Here is an 18,446-nt window from a genome sequence, read left to right on the forward strand (position 1 = left end):
ACATGAGCAGCTCCGTTTCGAGTGCATCTCAGGGTGTGGTGGTGAGCGATGGAGTCGCTGTTGCTCGCTGGTAGGCCAGATGGGTTGGCCGAAGCGCCGGGGGTGGCGCAGGGGGGTTCCCCGGCCGCATTTCCAGCTGCAGATCGCAACACAACTGGAAGAGATATCTTCCGGATACATGTCTTCAAGACTTGACGAGTCAATAGTCGTGGGCGGCCAAGGTCCGGGGTTCCACCACATGCTGCTCCCCGGTCGGTGGTGCCCCTGTGACGGTACGCAAAGGGAAAGATGTTGGGACTTTACAAAGTAGGAGACATGCACCGTGCTAGCCTTGATGAGAGAGAAAAACCGATTGGTATCGTAATCATCAGTCTACGGCCTTGTTCCAGATTTCTATCATACATACCTAATGCGGGTCAAGGAGAGCGTGAAGGCATCACCAGGTCACGGCACGAGCGGAAGCGTCGATAAAGAAACCTTGATTATTATGATGATGTAGGAAGGAAGAATAAGCCGAGTCAAACTGGCTGTAGGGCACTACTCGGAGCCGAGCTCAAACCCGCTGCTGCACGCACCTTTGCACGGGAAGCGAAGATACAACGCCAGCGACTCAGGCCGTCATCACCGCCCAGCTAGTAGACCGCCACGCTCATTGAGACGGTGTTGAGAGGGATGCATAACCCCCTGCCACATGGCAAATTCGGGGTGCACTGTATCCGCATGGCTTGCATAGCTTGCAGGACTTCTCCTCTGACAGAACTCGCAATTATAACGGCAGCCCTGGTGGCTTCGCCAGGCCCTTATACCACAGGCCAGGGCGATATGGGGGACCGGAAGCTCAAAAAGCACCAGGAAATTCTTCTTCAGTCAAGGTTACATCCCCTCCTCACTTTGCTAGGCACATTCCCTCTCACCGGTGTGAATGTTACACACTATTTGCCCGGCTTGTGTGTACGTGTAAAATGTTATTCAGCTCTGAATCTTGACCATAGTATGCTGCAAGTCTTCTTATGCACCGCATACTATCGATGCAAGACTATTTTAGGAAAACCTTTACCTTCTTATCCATACTCCCTGTGGCAATAACACAGCGGAAGTGCGCGTTGGTGACATTACTCTTCAAAGCTACTGCGGAGCGTGCACCATCTCCATCCTGGCCATGGACGGTCTTGATGACTGGGATCCATCTTAGACATGTGATGAATCCCTCATGCACACCACGAATGACTCTCATGCACTGTCCTTTCTGATTCAGATCCCAGAAACGTAACGTCTTGTCGTCAGCAGCCGAGAAAATATACTTGCCGCCCGGGTGAAACACCAGGGCGCTCACCCAACTGTCATGGCCAACCAAGGTTGCAAGGCATTTCCCATTCGCATTCCACAGCTTGATGCCCTTGTCTCGTGAGCCCGTAGCGAAAAACTCGGCAGCATTTGACGAAGGCACAGCCATACTCAATCCAGCCAGAGACGAGAGGTACTGATAAGAACTTGGAGGGGCAAAAGCACAACAGTTAATCGCCTTGTCGTGGCCAATCAATGTCAGGGTCGCTCCTGGACCGCGTGAACGAATATCCCATAAACAGGCTGTGTTGTCTGAGCTTGAGGATAATATGAATTGGCCATCGTCAGAGGGGCATACAGATCGCACCCAGTCGTTGTGTCCCCGCAAAACTTTGACACAAAATCCGGTGGTAGCGTCCCATAGTCGTATCGTTTGATCTGCACTAGCGCTTACCAACAAGTTCTTGCCGGAGGCATTGCAAGGCAGAAATCGAACGGATGTTATAGCATGCTCGTGGCCATTCAGCGTCCTGATGTTGTTGTAGTTATTGGACGGATCCCAAATCTTGATGACCAGGTCAGAGCTACAAGACGCAAGCAAAATCGCGCCCTTGGGGCCGCCAAAGTCCAGGTCGCGCACAGCCTGCGTATGGGCCTTGATTGTTCTTTCCAGCTCACCCAATTCCCAGTCCCAAATCTTGATAGTGCAGTCGTCTGAGCCGGAGGCAAGAGAGGAGAAGACAGGGTGAAAAGCAACACAGTTTACGCTGTCAGTGTGTGACTCCAAGTGGAACCTGGGCTGCGATGCAGGAATCCAAGAGGCTGGATCTTCACGTTTCGAGGCAGGCACTACGCAGGTGAGCTGTGATTCCAGCTCTGCGATGCTGGCCTCCAGTCGTGCGGCCTACAAGCGAGCAGATTATTAGCAAACCGCAGTATAGTAAGAAGTTATCGCATTGTCCTTGCCTTGGCCTCCAATCTTGAAACCGTGGTCCATTTCTTTTCTAGCAGCTGCCCGTATTGGTGAGCCTTGGCTGCGCTAAACACGTCAACCCCTAAATTAAGCTCCGCCCTGAGCGCCGAGGCAGTCGTCGCGTTGCCTTGCGCTTCTGCGTAGCCAAGTATGGATTTGTGTCTGCCACGAATATCTTAAAACGGCTCAAAGGCGATATAATTAAAACATACAGTTCTTCTGCCTGTACAGCACTTAGCGACCGGCTCATGATAGAACGTCGGGGCCAGTGCTATTTGGCCCTCAATAGTGGCAGATGTTTCAACGGCAGAAAAATGGACGAGACTCCGGTTGAGAAGTGGTGGACAGAAGTGATTATTTTTGTCCTGCTGCGCGCCCAGACTCTCCTGCGACGCTCTATAATAAGCCTTTGTGATGTTCTTGAACAGTTGCAGACAGCAACAGGAAGCGAGCAGCCGTTCAGATTGGTGTAGGTTGGCCTGTCCGAGCTGGGTTTTACCGGTACTCTACCGATTGGTGGGGCCTCTACTCAGGACATCGAGTACGGAGTACGGATACTCATAGAGGATAAACTACGAAGACTAACTCTAACAAATTTAATGAAATTTATATAATTCTAAAGAAATTCGTAAAAAATATAAAAAAGGCTCAACTAGGCGGAGAAGACGTTCAAGTCAAACTTTTTGCTAGCGGACTGGTCCGTGTACTGCTTCGCGTCGGCCTTTGTCCAGCCGCCAAAGGGCGTCTTGAGCTCGAGCGTCTCGACATTGTCAAACTTTGCGAACCAGAGCGGCACGTCCTTGGCCAGCTCGACCGCGCGGGAGCCGAAGATGGCCTCCCACTGCGTCGGCGACGTGTAGATGCCCCAGTCGACCTTGGCGGCGCGAAAGGCCGCCACGATCTTGCGGGCCTCGGCCAGGTTGCCCTGCGGGCCGTAGTCAAAGGGGTTGCAGACGCTGTCCGTCTCAATGTCGAGCCAGACGCGGCGCACGGGGACTTTTTCGGCCTTGACGGCGTCGAGGAGCTCGCCGAGCTGCTTGTCGTACGGCTTGCACCGGTTGCCCGAGCCGGTGCACGGGAAGAAGTAGGCGTCAAAGTCCCTGTAGCCGGCCGCCGCGGCGTTGCGGTAGCTCGGCGCAAAGGTCGGGTCGACGCGGCCGCCCTGCGAGCACGCCTCCTGGTAGCCGCGGAAGATGGCGCGCGTGAAGCCCTGGCCGAGGGCCCTTTTGTAGATGTCGACGCTCACCTCGGAGGAGCTGTCGACGGCGTGGGTCAGGGCACTGGCTACGCCAGCAAAGACGATAAAGAGGGTAGTAAAGTGGCGCATGATCAAGGAAGGTGTGGATGGGCTTATTCTTGCCTGTCTGGGTCAATGTCAGTTCTGAGTACTAGTAATTGCCGGGTAGAGAGCGAGCTGGAATTCAACAATTCGATGCGGCAGAGGAAACTGGTCTATTTAACCGCGTCGGATTCAAAACAGCTGAGGCTCAGCCAACTTTTCAGCTCATGGAAATTGTTTCGTTAATTTCGTGTAAGCAGGAGACCATTGCGAGAGCTGTAAAAACGTATGGGGCAATGAGCGTCATGATCGACGTTGTCTAAGACTTGTTGGACGATATGCTCAGGTCCGAGCCCCATTGTATGCCATGGTGCAGCCTCTGCTGAATGGGCGAAGAATGTCCATCTCACTCAAAGCTGGATGCGCTGCCTCGAAATGAGGCAAAAGACGGTTCAACTTCCACCCGTGATGACCCAACAGCAATGTATACGGGTAGCCTAGACTCACTAGGCGACCAAGAGCCGTCGATCTCGGCTCGTACCCGTTTCGCCCGCATCCCCGTCCTTGGCCGGCCTTGGCTGGCTCGGTTTCTTCATTCGGCTCTAGTCTAGTACGCTTACGCTGGGTGGTGTTATTCAGCGACATCGGCGATGACCCGTCAAAAACTTTGGTTCAGCATCATCCTTGTAGCATCTGAAAAAAAAAACCAGCATATTATGACAGCAATCAGGGTAGTCGTTGGAATGGAGGGTCCATGGCCCTGCACCGCAAATCGTCCCATGTTCGTTGCTTGCTTGGCTGCATCTCCAATCCCATAATGTGACCTCCGCCCCCCCCCCCCCATCTCAGATTATGGCTGCAACCAGCCCGCGACCGCGGGCGGAGATGATGGTGCCCAAGGATAACAAAAGCGGCCGGCACTAGCAGGAGAAAATCAACCCCCCACGTAACAAGTAGTCACGGCCGATTAGAGAGTCTCTGCCCCCGTACCCGGAGGGCGCGCCGGAGTCGTTGCTCTGATTTACCTCTCTCCAGCCTGGAAAACCGCAAGCCTGCGGGGTTTGATACATACACAAGGCCTCGCTTGCAGCAATGGCGAACCTGAACGAGCTGCTGGCCGCCCCGGACGAGCCTCAGAATGCGGAGAAGCAGTCCAAGGCGGAGCGAGCCTTTGTCGCGCGACTCGACGTCTTCCTGCTCACGTTTGGGTGCATCTCTCAAGGTATTTGTTCTTCTTTCATCACACGAGCGATTTTCTCCTTCTTTTACATCAATTCTAACATATCAACGTCCCAGTCATCAAGTATGCCTCCTGCTGGGCCGTCCAACATGAGCCACGACGCCTTACTAACTTGGCTCCGATAGGTACCTTGATCAGTCCAACATCAACAACGCCTATGTGTCTGGCATGAAAGAGGACCTTGACTTGCGGGGAAACGAGTTGAATCTGTGCGTTGTTTCCTTTTCTCGAGCGCCCGTCGTATAGTTCGCTGCACGACGCTGACCCCCTACAAGCTTCACCACCTACTTCAACGTCGCGTACTGCATCATGCTGATCCCATCGCAAATTATCATGACATATGTCCGGCCCAGCTGGTGGCTACCTTCAGTCGAGATTGTCTGGGGCATCATCACGGGTCTGTTTGCCATCACTCGCAGCGCGAAGCAGGTCTATGTGTTGCGCGCGTTTCTTGGTCTCTGCGAAAGCGCTGCCTACCCCGGCATGATTACCCTTTTTAGTAAGTTGAATCTGCAATCATGTGTAAACGGTTTCGACAGTTTATTCAACGTCCAAATAGTGTCGTGGTATACGCCGACGGAAATGGCCAAGCGAATCGGCTTCTATCACTCCTGTCAGTCCGTGGGGCAGATGCTCTCCGGCGCGCTGCAAGCCGCCATCATCAACAGCCTCGGCGGCAGGTCTGGGCTCGCAGGCTGGCGGTACGTCCCTCTTATTATCTGCTTGATTTGTTCCTTACTAGTTTGTAGGTGGCTCTTCGTCATCAACGCAATCATCACCGTCTTCTGGGGCCTTGCAGGATACTTTATGATTCCCGATATGCCCAACAAGCCGAATCCATGGTCGTTTTGGTTTAAAAGAAATCATTCAGAACTGGCTCTCAGTCGTCTGGCTCGCACAAATCGCGTAGATGCGAAGCCCATATCCTGGTCTGGCGCCAGGTTCGTTCCTCATCCACATTCTCGTTCATACTAAACATGTCTAACACGGCTCATCTCTCCTCAGGCGCACATTCACAAACGGGCTGGTATATGTCATTGCCGTACTGTATATTGCAATGGTTCTCGGCACGTCTGGTGCGGACTACTTTGGCTTGTTCCTCAAATCTGTGCGCAGAAATGATGGCAGCCTCCGTTGGACGACCACGGACGTCAACGTGATCCCTATCGGTGGCTCTGCTATAACAGTCATATTCGGCAAGTTTTTTCGTTGAAACTGTGACTTGATTGGTCCTAACAGTACTCAGTTTGGGTTTGGGCATTCATGTCCGATTTCTTCCGCACGCGATGGCTCCTGATTATTCTGCAAGGTAACTTCCCCCCCACGATGCAGCTAGATGCCCCAATCTTACAACACCTTTAGCCGTCATTGCCGTCATGGTAGGTATAATTATGAGCATTTGGACTACGAACCCCCAGGATACGCCTCTCTCTGCAGCATACGCGGCCTATTTTATTCAGCGCATCGCCCTCGGAACGGCGCCTCTGATTTGGGCTTGGCTGTCTGATTTGTAAGTATCTTGTGATTGTTTTTCACCACTTCCAATCTACTTACATGACAATCAAGATCACCAACGGATCCAGAAGGTCGCACCCTGATTGTTGGCGCGTCGATTGCCGGATATTACTCCATTTCAGCTTGGAGCCAAGTACTGCTGTGGCCCGCCAGCCAGGCACCGTACTGCAAGTCACCAGCGGCCATCTGTGGAACTGATCAGAATTCTAACGCTATCATTAGACAAATATGGCTGGCAATCTGCCTCCGCACTCTGTGCGCTCGTTGTGATTCTATGCGTTGTTCTGCGCATCGTAGATGTCCGTTACCTTGCGTAAGTCGTCGCCTTCAGCATCAAGTGGCCAGGATTAAGCGCTGACAAATTTGGCCGTTTTGCAGTCCAAAGAGAAAACGCGATGCGGAGATTGCGGCAGTCGATGCTGAAGATGTAGACGGCCTAAAGGATCGTGAACGGAAGTTGGAAACGGAATCTCGCGTGAGCCGTGTCCAGAGTAACACCGCACAAGATGTTTTCCGGGTGTAGTCATGAGAATGAGCGTTTCTTGGTTTGCCACGAAGGATGAAATGAATTATGAGATTTCAGTGAGAGCAACTTTTGAAATCAAGTTTTACCCCAACGCCGTGCCAGCTTAGAATATCTATGTACTATCAATCTGAGGCTCCTATGCAAAAGCACCAACAAGAGCCATCAATGTAGCCCCGGCAACTACGCAGAGATAGGCATGCAATCTCTTTCGGCCCTTGAGAACTTTGAAGCTCTTCTCCGAAAGAAAATCTTCAGCGAGCAGCTGTACCAGGCCGGCATAAAGCAGGAGGCCGGCAGAAATGGCGTTCATGACGCCCACGGTAATCAGGCCGCCCATCGAGGCGGGGTCGTATATACGGTGCACAAACAACCCGATAGCCTGGCCGATTGGGGTCGTGACGCCATAGGCTAGGACCATAAGCCATGGGCGCGGCGAGCTGCGCGGGAACTGGATCGCGGCGATACGGCTACCAAGCGCCAGACCCTCAAAGGACTGGTGGAAGCTGATGGCAACAAGAAAGACGACAAAGGCGGGACCAGTGGCGACCGACAGCGCCATTCCGATAAAAACGCTGTGGAACAGAATACCAGCCTCCAGTAGCAAGCACTGTAGCATTTGACGCTTCTGCTGTTCGGGTGTCTGGGGAGGGAGACCGCTAGAGTCCGCTCGCTCTCGCTTGTGGCCGCCGCCACGCTGAAGAGTGGCGTAGCGGTCACTTCTGTGGCCATTGGAGCCGTTTGGTACGGGATCCAGCTCATCTAGGTCGAGTTCGAGGTCCGAATCCCCATCAGCAAAGGCGTTATCGAGCGAAGGCTTCCTCTCCCGTGTCGTCGTCGGCGTTGATCCAGGCAGCGGCGAGGCCCCAGCGACCAGGCCTTCGGCAGCTTCGGCATCTGGGTCGCTGACAGTGAGATTGTCAGGACGGTGGCTGCGTCGGTCGGCAAGGCCGTTCATGCGGTGGGCATCATGGTCGTGGTCTTCGCCATCCAACTCTTCCCAAGCGCCGTGGCTGTGCGAGTGCGAGTGTCCGGCGCCGCGGGCCGTCAGGTACGACTCAACGCCAACGACAACGATGGCGGAGACCATACCGATCAGGCCCGGAAGGGGTGTGTATCCCTTGTTGAAGAACTCGGGGAGGCATGGGTCGGTCAGCGACTCAAAGGCCGTGGGAAGGAGATGGACGAAGGCTGTCGCGAGCAAGACGCCGGTGCCTATGTGCTGGCAGTAGAAGATGAGGCGGCCCTGGGATCGTCCGGTTGTCGCGCGTCGTCCGATGAGGGGGAATCCGCAGGCTGAGATACGGTTCGGCGTCAGCAAAAGACGGGGCTGCGATGCGAGGGCTGGCTGCGTCGCATCAGAGAGATTGGCCAAGACGTACCCAGTGTGCTCAGAGCTAGAATCAGGAACAGGGCAAAGACGTGCGCGGCCATGTCATACCATCCCTGACCCTTTCCGCCGCACTTTGGTCGGCCGGTTGCATTTTGTCGGCGTTGGAGCTCGGCCAACAATTGTCTGGTTGACCATTGCGTAGCATCTGTATGGAGAGGGCGTCCCATGTCAGTACAGTTATGGTCGCGCCATCTCCGGATCGACCAGCGGGAGGAACAGCGGGCGTAGCCACCAAGGGGAATCCGAAACGTACCTTGTGCCAGGCTAGTGAGGTCGCTCATGGCGAGGGATGTAGCTGAGAACTCCTCCACGTCTGGGGGTGAGAAAGGACAGCGGATCACCTTTTTATCTATGCCGGCCTGCTGCCGTGATACTGTGTAGATGTAATGGGAGGAGGGGGCATTGCTGTCATGGACATGGCAGATGGCTAGGTAAGTAATGGACATTGAGCAAATAAACGAATCAGGGGCGCCACATTTTCGGGCTCTAGGAGGGTCCTTGACTGGTGTAGCTGCGCTGCCGGTGTTCATGTGGACTTTTGTTGGCACAGCCATCAACATTCCGACCCGACCACGCACTTTTATTAATTTAGCCTTGGCGAAATCCATCATCACATCTGCCCTACTCCATTAGTCTCTTTTATACATCTGGATCCTAAATATCCATACTTGCCCACTACACGCAAGAGAGCACCCAAGGCGAAATGGCCGCAAGTGCTCATTTACAGGCAGAAACATACCTACGTAGGTACTTAGGTACTGTACTGGCACCAACCTTGTACTGCGGGGCGTCCACTCCAGACCCCAGCTTTGTCCATGGTAGGCACGGATTCATCTGTACTGTCTGATACAACCAACGTCGCAGAGGAAAAATCTATAAATAGAGTGCGCGAATCATTTTCTCATTATCAAACCGCAAGCCTATATTACATGTACTCTCCTTTACCGTCCAACACGAATGACGCCGGCGGCAATCAGCTTCTGAATCTTGGTCCGCACACTCGGGTTCCGCATGTGCTCCTGCAGAGCCATGGGGTCCGACTGAGCCTGCTGCAGAATCGACTGCATCACAGGGTCTTGCATAAGGCCCATCACCTGTACTGTATGTTAGCAAAGCTTCTCTCACTACAACGCCGTCAGGGATTCATCGTACCTCGGGATCCTTCTGCAGTCTCTCGCGTGTCTGCTCCTCCGTCTCATTGTCGCGAGCCGAATACATGGCGGCAAACGCCTTTTGTTGCTGTTGGTCGATTTCGCGGGCATTGGCGCCGTTGTGGTGCTCAGTATCAACGGCAAGCGCTTCCGTGCAGGCATCAACGCAGTCCGAGTACTTGCGCATGCCAAAGTAGGCCTGTGCCTTGCGAATGTAGGCGCGAATAAAGGCCACATCCTTCTTGATCGCCATATCACAGTCGTCCAGGGCACTGGGGAACTCAAACAGCTTGATAAAGGCGGCAGCACGGTTGCTATAACCGCGTGGGTCCTCGGGAGCACGCTTGATCATTTCCGTGTAAGAAGCAACAGCACCAGGGAAATCGCTCTCCTTGAACTTCTTGTTGCCAGCCTCGCGAGCTTCATCGGCCTTAACAGGGTCAATATACGCCGTCTTGGCGGCGTCGGCCTTGGACTTCTCAGCCACGCGGAGCTTGTTGAGGACGTCCGGTGTGCGGTGCTCGGTCAGGGACTTCTTGTAGTTCTCAATCGACTTGGCCAGGTCGCCCTTGCGCTCGTACGCCGTTCCGATACGGGCATAGCTCTTCGCAATGACTTTGAAATCCGCGTAAATCTCGCGACCCTCTTGGATGGCCTTGTCGCACGCCTCGATACACGCATCGTAGTCGCCCTTCTCGAACTGAGCAGCACCCAGGTTGTTGAGGTAAGTGATGTCCTTGAATGTCTCCCAGGCCTTCGTGTAGTGCTTGATCGCCTCGTCAAAGTTGCGCTTCTTGTAATTCTCGGTGCCTAGAGCCTTCTCCTTGTCCGCCTCCTCCTTGGCCTTCTTCTTCTCAAGAGCCTCCTCATCCAGTACTTCGGGTTCGGGCTCCGGCTCCGGAGCCTTCTGGGCAGGCTTTGGTTTGGTCTCCTGAGCGGCAGCATCGGGCATATCCACGTCGGCCTGTTGGCGAGGGTCGCTGTCCCTCATTTCCATATCGACGCCCATCATGACGCCGAGAACTTGAATCATTCTGGGGTCGCTAAACATGTCTGGCGTCATCTGCGGGTTCTTTTGCAGTTGCTGCAGCTTCGCCATGAAAGAAGGGTCAGAGAGGTAGCTGCTGGTCTTGGGGTTGGAGGCCAGCTTTTGGAGAAGCTGAGGATCGTTGAACATGCGTGAGAGTCCGGCAGCGGGATCATCGCCACCAGCACCAGGGTTCCCACCACCAGATTCCTGCATCATGGACTTCTCTACGGCCGCCAGACCGCTCTTCAGCTGGGCATTGCCAGAATCGTGCTTGAGGCCCTCCTCGTAGGCATCGTTGGCACCAAGCAAATCTCCTTTACCGTGGAGGGCAGCACCCTTGCGGCCCCAGCCCTTGGGCCAATCTGGCTTGATCTCTGTCGTCTTTTCCGCATCCTTCAGGGCAGCGTCCCAATCCCTCTTGGAAGCGTAGGCAGCAGATCGGTTCGAGTACAAAATATGGTTTTCGGGTTGGATGGCGATGGCTTGAGTAAATTTGTCACTAAAGGGCCGCATCAGTGTCTATCGAACATTTTCCGCCTAGTTGTGGCAATCCTGTAAGCTAAACTTACATGGCATCATCAAAGTTCTTCTCGGCAATGGCCTTGTTACCCAGAGCTTTGAGCTCGTCTGCGGTGGCCATGGTGGACAGGTTTGGAGGTTGCCAGGCGAAAGAAAAAAGGCGTTGGTGATTGAAAATAGGTTTCTGTCTGTTGTTTTCTGACGTTGCAGATCAATACGCCCAAGTGGCAAACGCAAACGTTGAAACGGTTGGACAACAGGAAAGGCTGTGACGATAAATGGATGGTGGGGAGAAAAGTGCCCAAGAAGCTCCATCTTGAAGTGCCTTCTAGCTCCTTCGATGGCCGTCCCCGCATTGGCCACCTTATTGGCCTGAGCTACTGTGGGGCGTCAACTATAGCAACCAGCCGGATCATGGCCTCCTCCTCCCGGCCTTTGCAGCATAGCTTCTTCATGATGCGTCCACCGTCCACCACGGCACTTGGCTAGATTCCGGATCAAGCGTACGAGCGATTCTTATATCATGCCTTGAGGTTTGTGGAGAGCATCTGCCATCTGAGACCCGCAATGGTCAATGTCCGAAGTAGAGCCCAACAATCCACCTCGAATAGCTTACCCTAGACGATATCCTCGAGGTCAATAACGATGGCCAAACAAGTTGAAACTGTTGATGATGATAGAAATCGTCCCGACAGTAGCCAGAACCGGGTAAAAAGACCATCAGTATGATTTTTATGCAGGGTTGTCCACACTCGGATAAGCGGCTTTGTGGTCAGAGCTCGCCCATCTTTTCAGTCGCGTGTGCGACAACAAATCCGAGGAAAGACATAGAATCCCACCGGTCCAGAACCCAGTCTCGGCTACCACAGTCGCAGAGCGTATAGAGTAACTTGCGAGCCATCCTAAAGCACAATGCAAAACCAGCCTCGACTGCCTGCATACCAGAAACAGGCTCTTACTTCAAGCAAGCCCCTCTCCCCCCCAAACTAGCACAGCTTAGATCAAGAGGACTCACCGTAAACTTACACAGAGCCAAACGGATCCGAGGTGCTTTTTTTGCGCATATCGAGATACACAGTGGTTGTCGAAGATCCGCAAAGTGGTATCGAGAGCTTGAACTTTGCTATAGGGATGAACTACATTGCGTTCGATACATTGTCCCATAGTTAAAAGGTCAATGGTCAATCATTGCACTGAATGGAGCCGAAGAAATCCATGATGAAAGGGGCGTTGTCAAAAAGCTCAACGTTTGATGCCTTGATGCTATGCTATACGGTTGACTCGGGAAATGGTCCGCACCAAGCATTTATATACGCATTTTCTGCAATCGGCGGATGGCCCCCAACCTTAATCACCCTACGATAGACTAGAAACCATTCAAATACTTTGATGGGAGTATACAACCATCTTGCTGTAAGAGGAGTAGTTCTCTAGCGGCCCGAGACTGTCTCACAACTACCTTCAGCGGCTATGGGAGGGTAAATGGCTAATTTGCAGCAAATAGATAGAATGGCTAGAATGCTTGGGTTTTGCTATGTCTCTTGTGGACAAAGGAGCCTTGGAGCCATGAAGTTGAAGAGTCTCTCGCCAGGCAGTCGCGGATAAGCATCAAAAGTACCATATTTCCTCGCTTCCCACACTGGCTGAGATCTACCTACACAGATACGGAGTTGGGACCAGGATTACACTTCAAAAACTGCATATTGCTTACGAGCACAGTGATGTGACAAGGTGAAAATGGTTGCGAGCCCACGGCCTCACAGCTAGTCCTTGCTTCCCATCTTTTATTATTAACAATATTAACGAGACGCCACTGTGGAGAGGGTTTCAGTTGCTTTAACCATACCATTGGGATTACGGGGGGCGCCAGAGCGGGAGAATGCCGCAATATAATTAGTGCCGACCACTTTAATAATTAATGCTACTGGTATACCTGGTTAATAAGGTGGCATGTTCTCCCGCCATTCTTTAACATCCCACTGGCTGATTTACATCCGGCACTCCGGACGCACCACCAACCAAAAGTCTTCTACTCTACCTACCGCATTAATCAATATCAAATCAGCTTTGATTTCCTCGCGAAGCCGAGATTGAAGCTGCGGAAATCGCGCCACCAAAGTAACCCACGCATGCAGCCGCGGAGCTCCATGCCGGGCCGGGGCTGCCGTTGAGAGTCTTGACAACAAATAGTTCCATACCCAGCCAGGCCCATCAGTGCATGCGAGGTGGCGGCGCCCATGAGCGCGGAAAGCCGGCTGACCCATAAATTATTGAATTTCAATTTTGTCCAAGTTGGGACTGCGCCATCTTCAACAGCTGACATGTGACGAGAAGAATTCCATCCGATCTACAGAGGCTTGAGACGGACACTTGGACGTGAACATGGGCAAAGTACCCAATGATTCAGCTGACCGTCAGTCTAGCTTGGTTCTGTAGGCTTTCAAGCATACTGAGATGAGTCGTTAATCAGGGTGTGCGGCAGCCCACTGCCTCTATTTTGCAGGCCTGGCACTAATCAATCCGCCGTACGTTTGGAGCGGCGCCAGGAGCGGGGGGCAAGTCAACGTATTTGTTAGCGAGCTAGGATCTGAGGTCATGTTTCCACTCGAATCCTGGCATGTGCGGCGCGTGCGTAGATGTCTGGCCAGCGAGCTAGAAATCCGCCTCAAGTCCCCTCTATCCAGAAGAGGACAGGAGAGACAGTAGCAGAGCATTAAATCCAACCAAAAAATGGGCTGAAGGGGGAGTCGCCCGAACTAACGAGAAGATACCGAGACATCCACCGCATGGTGACGCCACGGCTTTCCTTTTCCTTCATCTCCAAGCCTTGTCCCTCACCACCTTGCCTGCATAGCATCCGTCATGCCTTCTGCTTGCCAGTTCCACCTCTAACGGGAGCACCCGACATTGCGGTGGAGATGCCAGGGGGGGATCCGCGGCCGAAGACCGAGGCAGTTATCCGTACTCATTTGTACTGATAGTTGATAGCAACACTGTGTTTGCGCTTCTCTTTCATCGCCATGTCTCCCAAGGAGTGACAGCGATCCAAAACAGGCTGTACGGCCATCGTGAACGATGATGGAACATGGCGTGCTAGTGGAAGGGGGAGCTGACTTGTCATTTAAGTTGTCCACGGTACTTTGCAGCCTCATTCGTGCAGTCCGGCAAGAGCATGTATTAGTTATGTGCTGAAGTAGGGCCGCCCCGCCGCCCAAGCTCGGCCTTGTCTGATGGCTTCGGTGCGACGCCAAAAATTGATATCCCGGCACTTGACCTAAGCCATCTATAGTGTAACTGTAACCACCGTCTTCTGTTTAGTCCGAGCCACCCATGTTAATAGTACCGATTGACTGGTCCCATGCCGAGAGAAGAGTCCTGGTAGTAGCATGCGTGTCCTCCGCCGGCATGTCGTGCCCCCCATAACTCCGGACAATGAGAGCGTAGACTGGAGCTGTGGAAACAGTCGATACGGAAGACTCCATGTTGTATCCGCTTATGCTGCTGCTCACAGAAGCCAGATGCATTCGTTTTCTTCCTCTTGCACCGCCAGCAGCTGTATTGGATCTCCGGGTGCAAAGAGTACGGCAAAGCGGAGCTACTCATAAAGTGCAGACAAATACCAGAGATATACACATTTTTTTTCTGGTATAAATTGCATCATATCATCTTTAAAATCAATTTTGGCCGCAGACAGGCCTGCGATCCTGCCAAGAATACTCAGCTCTGGACCAGCCCGAATCGCAGCGGCCGTACGACGTCCATTACACGACAATCCTCTTCGCCTAGTCAAACCGTACACTCCCATGATATTCTTCGTAACATAGACATCTCTGGCACTTGATCACTGCTCATCATCGCATTGATAACGATCACTAGATTCAAACCTTGGACCTGCTGGTCGCTTTGACCATGGGAGGATTTCCCGCGCTGCCAATCAGCTTCGTGGCAATACTTGCCTCTTACGCACTTGCTGCATCAGTCATAATATTTATTGTCCACCGAGTTCATGTTTGGTATCGGTTACGACATATTCCGGGCCCTCTGTCGGCATCGTGGTCCTTATGGTGGCAACTGCGCGGGGCCATGGGTGGTGATTTCCCACAGGTCTTGAAAGATGTGACAGATAAGTATGGTGGGTTTCTTCACATTTCTCGAGATTGAAAACATTTCATGTGGCATTTGTACTTAGACAACAATCTTGTAGGCTCACTTGTCCGAATCGGGCCAAACCAATTGGTATCCTCGGATCCAAACGTCCTGCGCCGAATGTCCGCTGTGCGGGGCAATTTCACCAAAGGGAGGTTCTACAAAGCTGGGAGAATTGTACCTGGTGTTGATAATGTCGTGTCTGCGATCAACGAGGACAAGCACAAGATGATGCGAGCTCAAATGAACTCTACGGTATGGTGGCTGTGCCAGTAGCACCGGCGCTTTATCGCTAACAACTCTAGATGGCCGGAAAAAGTGACGAGGAATATGGCTTCGAGGCTGCCATGGACAGACAAATAAAAAGTTTCGTTTCCATGCTGGAAACCAATTATACATCTACAGACTCGGAAACCCGACCAGTTGACATGGCCGAAAAGACTCAATTCCTGGCCCTGGATATCATTGGTGATATCTCTATCGGAGAACCTTTCGGGTATCTGGAGCAAGATCGAGACTTGTACAACTACAATGAAATCAACATGTCGTCCTTGCCGATAATGACATTCGTTTCTGTCTTGCCGGGCATTACAGATGTCTTGCACAAGTGGCCCTTTCGATTGGCTTTGCCGAAGGAAGGTGACCAGGTCGGATTCGGGCGCCTGATGAAGTAAGAAGACAAAAAAAAACCTTTGAAAGTTCTATTCTAAAATTTAATTCCAAGGTTCGTGACCAAGTCTGTCGAGTCTGGAATACACAACAACGACGCGAAAAAAGGCGGCCTGACGCAGAACCATGCCCACAATGGTCTCACAAAGGATGACCTAGTTCAACAGGGATTTGTCACCATGTGCGTGCATTACCGACTTTTCTTTCTTCTTCTTTTCTTTTGCGCGTTTTCCGAAGCTCACCATGATTCTGCAGTATTGCGGGTTCGAATTCGACTGCGCACACAGTGCGCTTGACTCTCTTGTCAATAATTGCAGCGCCATGGGCCTACAACGCCCTCCGAAGCGAGATCGACGAAGCACGCCCAAGTGTGAGTGACCCAATCTCTTGGGGAGACGTACAGCGGCTTCCTTATCTGCAAGCGGTGGTGAAGGAGGGCCTTCGTATGTGGCCTCCCGTGAGTGGCCTTGGTTTTAAGCGTGTGCCACCTGGAGGAGAACTGATCAACGGATACTTTGTCCCCGGCGGTACCGAGATTGGCCAGGCATTCTTTGCTGTTGGAAGATCGAAAGAAATCTGGGGGGCCGACGCGGACATCTTTCGGCCGGAGAGATGGCTGAGCGCCAGCTCTAGCGACTTGAGAGCGATGAACTGTGCGCTGGACACACACTTTGGGGGAGGCAAATTTTCCTGTCTAGGAAAACCGATTGCAATGATGGAGCTGAATAAGACCGTATTTGAGGTATGTTTAACCCGTCCTCTGAGATTCACGGAATTCCCTCTAACTTGGTCCAGCTCCTGAAACGATTCGACATCTCCATCATCAACCCGGACAGGCCCATGAAAACGAAGGCGTCGATTTTTGTATGCGACACAGATTTCTGGGTCACATTGAGGAAACGTCCGAATTATGACAATCGTCTTGAAAGTAGAGATTCAGGTACTCGCAGACAAGGGCAATGATGTTTTAACTTCTCCGCTAGCTGCTCAAGGGGTTGGCTGGTAAGGATGCCCCGGCGGTGATGTTGCTGTTATATTCTGACTTGAAAGATGGGAGATGCCGAAAATGGTGGCGATAAACATTGGAATAAAAATTCATTCCAGAAACCCTAGAGGCTTCTCAAACTCACATCATGGTCAGGAGCAGCAGAGGCAAGGCGGTAACCGAGTCACGGTGTTGCCAATCCATGTACGGTTCTAATTGAAAAGGGTATCTTAAAAGTACATAAGCAGCTATCAAACTGTCGACAGTTCATCGTCTCCCATATCTACTGTAGCCTGATTGGAGTTGATCCCAAACTCTCTGTGCCATAGTCACCAGTAGAGGCTCCCTCTACCATAGTTGCCGTCCCAGGTACAGCGTCATTGGAAAGTTCTTTATTCTTTCCCATAGCTTCCTGATACTTCTTACCCGTCTCATCCAACAGGCTCTGCACCTCCTTCTCACGAGCTTCGATACTCTGTTTCTCGTTGCGCATCTGCTCGACTGCTGCGCTTTTTTGTTGGATTTGCGCCTCCATCCCGCTGAGAGTCGCTTGTAGGCGGGCGATGCATTCTGCCAGGCTCGGCAGCGGCGTGATCTTGGACGGAATCTCCAGCAGCTCTTTAGCCGGGTCTCTGCGTGGACGTTTGAGACCGTCCATTCCTGAGCGAGTCTGTGATGTTTCGTACGCGATGCGACGCTCCGCTTCGCTGTCTGAAGATGAGTCGGAAGAGTGACCCTCGGCTGCGTTGATGAGCTCGGCCATCTTTTCTCGGTCCTGTTTGCGCCGTTGTTTCTCGGCACGTTTCCCGAGAGATACTCCACCATCCTCGACGTAGTCATCAAATCCTTCCCCCATCTGGTCCTCATCCGTTGCTAATCTCGTGTCCCCCTTCTTTTTAGCTCTTCCGCCATCATCATCATCCTCGACGGATAGGAAATCTTGTTCCTGTGCCAGCCTTGACCGTCGTTCTTTTCGTTCTCGAATCTCGGCATCTGTGAGCACTTGAATTTTGCTCGCAGGAGGTGCAGGCGCCGGTGAGTCTACAACCATAGCCCCCTCTAGCTCAGAAGCATCCAGTTCCATTTCATCACCATCCGTCGGTATGGATGTAGAGTCAATGGGAGTAGTCGGCGTGGAAGACTGCAGTTCGTCGAGATATTCTTTGCTATAACGCGGCCTGTCGTCATCATCTGCGAAGGTCCGCGTCGGAAATCCTCTCATAGCTATGCCTCGTTTCATAGCGTTGTTTTCAATAACCCGCTGACTCAGTGATGATTTCTTCATCGAATTTTCCAGTGTTGCGGTGTCCCCTTCGTCCTCAGCAGCTCCCAAGCCAAAGGACAGCCTTGACTTGGGTTTCTTCTTTTGCTTTTGGGCGCCGACTTTCGCCTTGACGACCACAGGCCCGTCCTCATCCTCCTCATGGTTTGGAGATACATGGTCGTTGACGCCATCAGCCGTGTGTGTTTTGCGGAGACCAGATTGCCTAATCCCCCTTTTCGTCGATTTAATTTTGAAGGACGGCTGTGAGGATTCTGCAACAAACTCACATTTAGTCTCATCCGATGGCTCCAAACGGCACCATGTTTGCTTGGGGATCATACCTGTGGCTGACGCGCCACCAATCTCAGAGATATTACTCTCCGCGCCCGCTACATCTTCATCATCAATACTTATGACTCGGGCCTTGCGACGTGACCCAAATGAACTCATAATGATTTGTGCTGTCTTTTTCAGG

At 52.5% G+C, this 18,446-nt stretch overlaps 7 protein-coding genes across 7 annotated transcripts; 2 read left to right on the plus strand and 5 right to left on the minus strand.

Moving 5' to 3' along the window:
• Positions 1-1,036: 1,036 nt before the first annotated feature.
• V2A60_003277 (WD40 repeat domain-containing protein) lies at positions 1,037-2,507 on the minus strand (the record flags this gene model as incomplete). Its single annotated transcript, XM_083254613.1, has 3 exons — positions 1,037-2,188; positions 2,251-2,419; positions 2,470-2,507. 3 exons carry the CDS (start codon positions 2,505-2,507, stop codon positions 1,037-1,039), a joined length of 1,359 nt encoding a protein of 452 aa, XP_083110739.1.
• Positions 2,508-2,909: 402 nt separating this feature from the next.
• V2A60_003278 (uncharacterized protein) lies at positions 2,910-3,584 on the minus strand (the record flags this gene model as incomplete). The annotated part of the gene is made up of 1 exon (XM_083254614.1): positions 2,910-3,584. The coding sequence occupies one exon, from the start codon at positions 3,582-3,584 to the stop codon at positions 2,910-2,912; it is 675 nt and encodes a 224-aa protein (XP_083110740.1).
• Positions 3,585-4,628: 1,044 nt separating this feature from the next.
• Positions 4,629-6,814, plus strand: V2A60_003279 (uncharacterized protein; the record flags this gene model as incomplete). The annotated part of the gene is made up of 12 exons (XM_083254615.1): positions 4,629-4,758; positions 4,833-4,839; positions 4,902-4,985; positions 5,052-5,275; positions 5,336-5,477; positions 5,526-5,717; positions 5,782-5,972; positions 6,023-6,085; positions 6,139-6,286; positions 6,343-6,458; positions 6,514-6,604; positions 6,670-6,814. 12 exons carry the CDS (start codon positions 4,629-4,631, stop codon positions 6,812-6,814), a joined length of 1,533 nt encoding a protein of 510 aa, XP_083110741.1.
• A 139-nt stretch (positions 6,815-6,953) lies between these two features.
• V2A60_003280 (Zinc/iron permease) lies at positions 6,954-8,488 on the minus strand (the record flags this gene model as incomplete). The annotated part of the gene is made up of 3 exons (XM_083254616.1): positions 6,954-8,110; positions 8,197-8,352; positions 8,461-8,488. 3 exons carry the CDS (start codon positions 8,486-8,488, stop codon positions 6,954-6,956), a joined length of 1,341 nt encoding a protein of 446 aa, XP_083110742.1.
• A 660-nt stretch (positions 8,489-9,148) lies between these two features.
• V2A60_003281 (Hsp90 cochaperone STI1) lies at positions 9,149-11,028 on the minus strand (the record flags this gene model as incomplete). Its single annotated transcript, XM_083254617.1, has 3 exons — positions 9,149-9,301; positions 9,360-10,887; positions 10,958-11,028. 3 exons carry the CDS (start codon positions 11,026-11,028, stop codon positions 9,149-9,151), a joined length of 1,752 nt encoding a protein of 583 aa, XP_083110743.1.
• A 4,145-nt stretch (positions 11,029-15,173) lies between these two features.
• V2A60_003282 (cytochrome P450) lies at positions 15,174-16,654 on the plus strand (the record flags this gene model as incomplete). The annotated part of the gene is made up of 6 exons (XM_083254618.1): positions 15,174-15,308; positions 15,359-15,723; positions 15,778-15,903; positions 15,978-16,464; positions 16,518-16,586; positions 16,652-16,654. 6 exons carry the CDS (start codon positions 15,174-15,176, stop codon positions 16,652-16,654), a joined length of 1,185 nt encoding a protein of 394 aa, XP_083110744.1.
• Positions 16,655-16,990: 336 nt separating this feature from the next.
• Positions 16,991-18,421, minus strand: V2A60_003283 (nineteen complex-related protein 2-domain-containing protein; the record flags this gene model as incomplete). The annotated part of the gene is made up of 2 exons (XM_083254619.1): positions 16,991-18,243; positions 18,313-18,421. 2 exons carry the CDS (start codon positions 18,419-18,421, stop codon positions 16,991-16,993), a joined length of 1,362 nt encoding a protein of 453 aa, XP_083110745.1.
• Between the last annotated feature and the right edge of the window lie 25 nt (positions 18,422-18,446).

Source organism: Cordyceps javanica, chromosome 2 (genome assembly GCF_051103115.1).
Source record: "Cordyceps javanica chromosome 2, complete sequence".
Lineage (NCBI taxonomy): Eukaryota > Fungi > Ascomycota > Sordariomycetes > Hypocreales > Cordycipitaceae > Cordyceps > Cordyceps javanica.